Source organism: Bison bison, unplaced genomic scaffold (assembly GCF_000754665.1).
Source record: "Bison bison bison isolate TAMUID 2011002044 unplaced genomic scaffold, Bison_UMD1.0 scf7180017864462, whole genome shotgun sequence".
Lineage (NCBI taxonomy): Eukaryota > Metazoa > Chordata > Mammalia > Artiodactyla > Bovidae > Bison > Bison bison.
Genome location: NW_011495024.1, coordinates 2,895,635 through 2,901,634, shown reverse-complemented (window position 1 = coordinate 2,901,634; position 6,000 = coordinate 2,895,635). Strand labels below are relative to the sequence as shown.

The following is a 6,000-nucleotide window of genomic DNA, read 5'->3' as shown; positions in this document are numbered from 1 at the left end:
TGTAAAGGACCAAATAACAACTATTTTACGCCCTGTGGCTGTACAGACTCTGTTGCAGATGCTCTGCTCTGCCATCATATTACCAAAGCAGCCTCAGACAGTATGTAAACAGAAGAGCATGCTTGTGATTTTCAACAAAATTTACAGAAACAGATGGTCCTCTGAACGTGTCCTGCAAGCCATAATTTGCTGGCTGCTGCTTTAGTTATTGAAGACTTCACATATATAATTTGAATTAATATTAATTATACCAAGTTGGAAATATTGTGTGGAAAAGCTTAATTTTATTTTTGTAGTCTAAAACTTCAGTTTGTATTTCCTGTTTTTAGAAAGTGTTAGAATGCCCACAGAGTATTACTGCTGAAAGATTCAGAGCTTTTGATTATTACAGACTGAACTGTCATGAGGGACCTGGGTGCCTTGGTTGGATTAATAGCTGTCCTTATGCCTAGGAGGTCATTACTATTGGTTTTTTCCTTCTGTGTTAAGCTTCTAGTCTTACAACATCTCTTTGGATGTTTTTGTACAGCAAGGAAAAACTTGCATCAGTATAAATAACTATCTACTAATAAACTTTCCAAACTTTAGCTGGTGCTTTCTCAGCTGTTGTCAATGATTGAACAACTTTTAGAAAAGAGCCAGAAGGAGCCCGCAGCTGTCCTGAAAGATGAGGCCATTGCCCTGCATCTCATTCTGGGAAAATATAATGAATATTCAGCTTCTCTTTTACATAAGGACCCGAAGAGTCTAGATATATTTATAAAAGCTCTGCACACAACAAAGGAACTTTGCATGGGAATGCCAGCCATTCAGATTACAGCTCTCGAAAAGGTCAGTGATTTCTTTCAGAGATTAAAGCATGTTAAGCTTTTGAAAATTTGTAATGTTTACTTCGAGAAGGTAAAATGGTCTGAACATGTTTCAAAGGAATATGATCCATTTGACCCATTTTTGCAAAACTGGATAATGTACATGAGTCATTAAACTGACAAAATGGGGACCAATTTCACATTGTAAGACAATGATGGAAACGTCATTTTTAGAATTCAGGTTTGTTCATAGATCTCAATTGCCTTTCTTCTACCTCTAGATTACGAAGCCATTTTTCGCAGCTATAACAGATGAAAAGGTTCAGCAGAAGCTTTTGTGCGTGTTGTTTGATTTATTGGTGAACTGTAAGAATTCACATTGTTCTCAGACTGTTAGCAGTGTTTTCAAAGGGGTAAGTTGCAAACTTGTCATTTATTAATATTTACTCTCTTCCAAGTAATGCCATGTTTAAGCCTTCTCCCTTTTGTAATTCCTTTAGGAAGTCAGATATTCCCATTAGCCAGAATCATAGAAAAGTAGGTCATAGAGAAATGCAAAATCAAAAGTTGTAAGTCCTCACTGTTACTTTTATGGTATGAAATATTTAGTTTTGAACGGTAGGGTGTGTGTTAGTTTAGGTGTTACTCACCTCCTAGGCAAGAACAGGAAGGTGTAGTGACTTGATGTTCAGCAGGGTCACGGATTATTATTCTACTTAATTTAAGTTGTTTAATGACACATAGAATGGAATTGAGAATCTGCTCATTGGTTTCTATGTATGTTGGAACCTAGCTGTGGATCTGAATAACTACCTAATTACCCTGTGTGTTGCTTTGTTGTGCTTTTTAGGGAAACTTTCTTTCACAAAAATACATAATAGCGTGGTGAAGTCCTAGTATCCAGATTCTGCAGTTCTCAGAATTATAACATATTTTCTTAGATTTCTAAGAAAATTTGTTCTAAGTGGAACAAATTAAGGTACAGAGCAGTGTGATAATGTGCTCCTATGTGTGTCTAATCTTTATAGAGCTGTTGGTATATGGAATATTCCCCAGGAATATATAAGGGATTGTCAGTGAAGTTTCCCTTTGGGTATTGGACTGGGCTCTAGGGTCATAGGGAGACATAAAATGGGACAGAGACGTTTGCATTGTATCTCTCTAAATCTGCGTAAACTGCTCTAATGGTATCCGTGGAATCCTATCATCACGCATTCCTCCTTAATATTCTAGATTTCTGTTAATGCTGAACAAGTCAGAATAGAACTGGAGCCACCAGATAAAGCCAAGTCCTTAGGCACAATTCAGCAGACGAGGAGGCAGAAGATGCAGCACAAGTAAGCGTGGCTGTCCCCAGGCCGTGAATGTTTGGAACCATCGTGACTTTTTTGATGCCCATCAATGTGGCATAATTGGTTACAATAGTCTGTACTTAACATTGACAGTATTTGCTTTTCTTTTTGTCTCGTCCGATTCCCAGAAAATCACAAGATCAAGAATCTGTCCAGGAAGTTGGAGGTTCTTACTGGCAAAGAGTAACCCTCATCCTGGAATTATTGCAGCACAAAAAGAAACTCAAAAATCCTCAGATACTGATACCGACTCTTTTTAACCTGCTGTCAAGGTAATAACCCTTGCCTTTGATCTGTGAGAGAATAAGATTCTAATTCTTGCCTGTTTTCACACTCTCTTCTTGCTCAGCTAGTCTGTAAAACAATGCAAGTTGAATACTATAGTTGGAAGATTTAAAGAATGGTTACAGGAACCTGTTTGCCAAGGCCTGAAACTAACCTTCATCCTGTATGTGTGGTAAATGAGCACTCACCTTGCAGCCTGCTTTCCTGCTTCGTGGTCAATACCGTGTCCCTGGGGCATCATTACCTCTGTTTAAGGATGTAGTGTGACACCTGGTTCTTTTAGCCCTGCATCATTAGATAGCCATAGTGTGTGCCTTGCATGGTGGATGTGTGCTCTCGTCTGAAGAAAAATAATTCTCAAGGTTGTCCTCTAAGAAGGTTCAAAATGGGTTGATGGAAAGTTCGGTAGAAAAGAGAGGTAATGTGACGTCAGCGCCTGCCTGCAATAGAACAATCAGCATTAGAAATCTCACACTGCGTTTACAGACATAATGTTAATATTTTAGTTCTTCGTCATTTAATATATGCTCTGGGCATTGGTCGTTACTGCAGAACTGAAACTGTACAACCCTTTCATTTCCCATCGTTTCTCTTCCGGGATTCCTGAAGGTGTTTAGAGCCTTTGCCACCTGAGCAGGGAAGCATGGAATACACCAAACAGTTGATTCTTAGTTGTCTGCTTAACATCTGCCAAAAACTGTCTCCAGAAGGTGGCAGAATACCCAAAGGTACGTACATTGTTGGAAGCAAGTGGGGAAGGATCATCTGCTCTGAGTGTGAATGTACTTACCACTTGCAGATATTTTATTTCTTGCCCTATAGACGTTCTGGATGAGGAGAAATTCAACGTGGAATTGATAGTCCAGTGCATCCGTGTTTCTGAGATGCCTCAGACCCATCACCATGCCCTTCTGCTCTTGGGTACTGTTGCTGGAATATTTCCTGTAAGTGTTAATGATCTTAAGGCTTATGCAGGTATTTTGGATGTTTTCTTCCGTGGACATATATAGGCGCACATGGTTGGGATTCTGTGGGGTTCTGGACCTTACAGTGCAGGTGGGCCTCCCAGGCCTGCCTCTCTAGTTGAGGCAGTGAGCTGGTTGAAAAGCTTGGCTCCACCTTTTGTAAAGTGGAAAATACAGTAACCTTCATAGAATCGTGAGAGTGGGACTGGATAACTTATGGTTAGCACTTAGCATGGTACTTGGTGCAAGGTAACTCCAGTAAGTGGACTTAAAAGTAATTTGATTATAAACTACGTCAGTTAAAGAAATCGTGTTCCTTATAGAAGTACATCATTTAAAGGTTTTTGAAGAGGTGGAAATTATTTTCATCTGAGGGATATGTTCCTAACTGATGATTTTTGATTCTTCCATGAGCTTCTGTGGGTCTCTTAATGTACTAAAATGATGTGTAAGATTTAATGTGTATGGGATTTTTTTTTCCCTTGGTACAGAGTCAGTAGCCCTCAAAGGGGTTGATAATCCAGAAACAATTAAGAATCATTGATATTTTTCTTTTGTTTTTATTGAAATACAGTTCATATCGTTACAAAATCTGCCTATTAGAGGTGTACGGTTTAGTGGTTTTAGTGTACTCACGGTTGTACAGCTGTCACCATATGTATTTCCAGAACACTGTCATCAGCCTCAGAGAGAAGCCCCGTATGCATTAGCGTTCAGTCCCTTTTCCCTTTACCACCAGCACCACCTCCTCTGGCAGCCGCCTATCTACTCTTCTGTTCTGGACATTTCCTGTGAATGGAATCTTATAATACGTGGCCTTTTTTGTGTCTGACTTTTTGCACTTCGCATGTTTTCAAGGCTAATCCATTTGGAAGCTTGAGTCAATACTCCTTTTATGGCTGAGTAGTAAACCGTTGTAGGACTTTTCCTGGTAGCTCAGTGGTAAAGAATCCGCCAGCAATGCAGGAGACTTGGTTCAGTCCCTGGGTGGGAAGATCCTCTGGAGGAGGGCATGGCCACCCACTCCAGTATTCTTGCCTGGAGAATCCCATGGACGGAGGAGCCTGGCAGGCTAAGTCCAGGGGGCCATAAAGAGTCAGACACCACTTAGAGACTAAACAACAGCAACAACAGTAAACCCTTGTATGTACATTGTTTCATTTATCTGTTCAGTAATTGATGGACATTTAAGTTGTTTCCACTTATTATCTGTTCGTTAATTGACATTATTTGTTGTTTCCATTTTTGGCTGTTCATCATGCTGCTGTGAACATTCATACAGGAGGCTTTGTGTGCAGGTGTCAGTATTTTCAGTAGCAGTAGAATTGCTGGGTCTATGCTAGCTTTAACTTCCATGAGAAACTGTCAGGCCATTTTCAAAGTGAGGTCATTTTGTGCCCACCACGCAGTGTCTAGGGGTTCTAATTTGCCCACTCCCTCACAGTTATTACTGTCTATCTTTTTTGTTATACTTGTCCGAATCGGTGCTTTCTGATTTGGATTTTGCATTTCCCTCATAACTGATGTTGATCATCTTTTCATGTGCTTATCAACTGTTTATTTGTGGAGAAATGTCTTTGTGCATCATTTGCCTGTTTTTAAGCTGGGTTATATTTTTTTTGTTGCTGAGTTGTAATGAATCATTGATATTTGATCTGCTTAAGATGGAAAATGTTGAAAAATGTGTTTGCTTTCAGGATAAAGTTCTACACAATATCATGTCTATTTTTACATTTATGGGAGCCAATGTGATGCGTCTAGATGATACTTACAGTTTTCAGGTCATCAACAAGACAGTGAAAATGGTTATTCCAGCACTTATTCAGGTGAGTTTTCTACTGTCATTGGGGTTATATTTTATAATTTTTAAGATTTTACATGGTGTGAGATTCAAGTAGTAGTTAATAAATGACATTAAAAACCTCTCCAGAATGCTCAGGTATCAGTGCCCATTAAATTTTAGAGTGATGAAGCTAAGGAGTAGTCCTGGAAATAACATCTTTTCCAGAAATATCTATAAACATCCCTAGCTGATTGTGCTGTACTGCAAGGGTATAAACTAAACAAGTACCTTAACGTTCTTCTGACAAAGTGAATTTATAGTCAGGTTATATCTCAGGACATTGTGTCAGTTTGATGAGACCCTTAAGTAGGTCTGTGCAGATAGGAAGTTTTAAAGATATGGTGGCAAATGTGTTAACATACAACTTAACTGACGTTTACCAAGTGTTCTTTGAAACTTAGTACACAAAGAGATGACTGAGACCTGGTCTCTAACAGCCTAGTCTCAGGAAGAAGTGAAGACTTTGAAACTAAACAATAGCCTTGAAGATGAACAGGCATGGTTATCCACTTGGGTTTTCTCTTTACCTCCACTGCTGTTACTTTCTTTTCTCATGTTATTGACCATTTTCTCTGTGACCATACCGAGCACCTTCTCCTTTTAATCTTGCTGTAAAGTTGGTATTCTTTGTGTCCAGCAAATTAGCCAGTGTGGGACACATATATAAAAAGGAAAATAACATTATGCATTCATGTGATGTATGCCAGTGGGATAGAGAAACACTGAAGAGTACATTGTAGGGGAAG

The 6,000-nt window shown here is 39.2% G+C and overlaps 1 protein-coding gene across 1 annotated transcript in view; it reads left to right on the top strand.

The window, feature by feature from the left end:
• The window catches only part of HEATR1 (HEAT repeat containing 1), a 51,492-nt gene that overhangs the window by 30,757 nt on the left and 14,735 nt on the right, over positions 1 to 6,000 (top strand). The window contains exons 23-29 of the mRNA XM_010860110.1: positions 589 to 831; positions 1,091 to 1,222; positions 2,043 to 2,146; positions 2,290 to 2,433; positions 3,056 to 3,174; positions 3,269 to 3,390; positions 5,109 to 5,237. Of these exons, the coding sequence (XP_010858412.1) occupies positions 589 to 831; positions 1,091 to 1,222; positions 2,043 to 2,146; positions 2,290 to 2,433; positions 3,056 to 3,174; positions 3,269 to 3,390; positions 5,109 to 5,237 (993 nt within the window). The remainder of the gene's footprint in view (positions 1 to 588; positions 832 to 1,090; positions 1,223 to 2,042; positions 2,147 to 2,289; positions 2,434 to 3,055; positions 3,175 to 3,268; positions 3,391 to 5,108; positions 5,238 to 6,000) is intronic.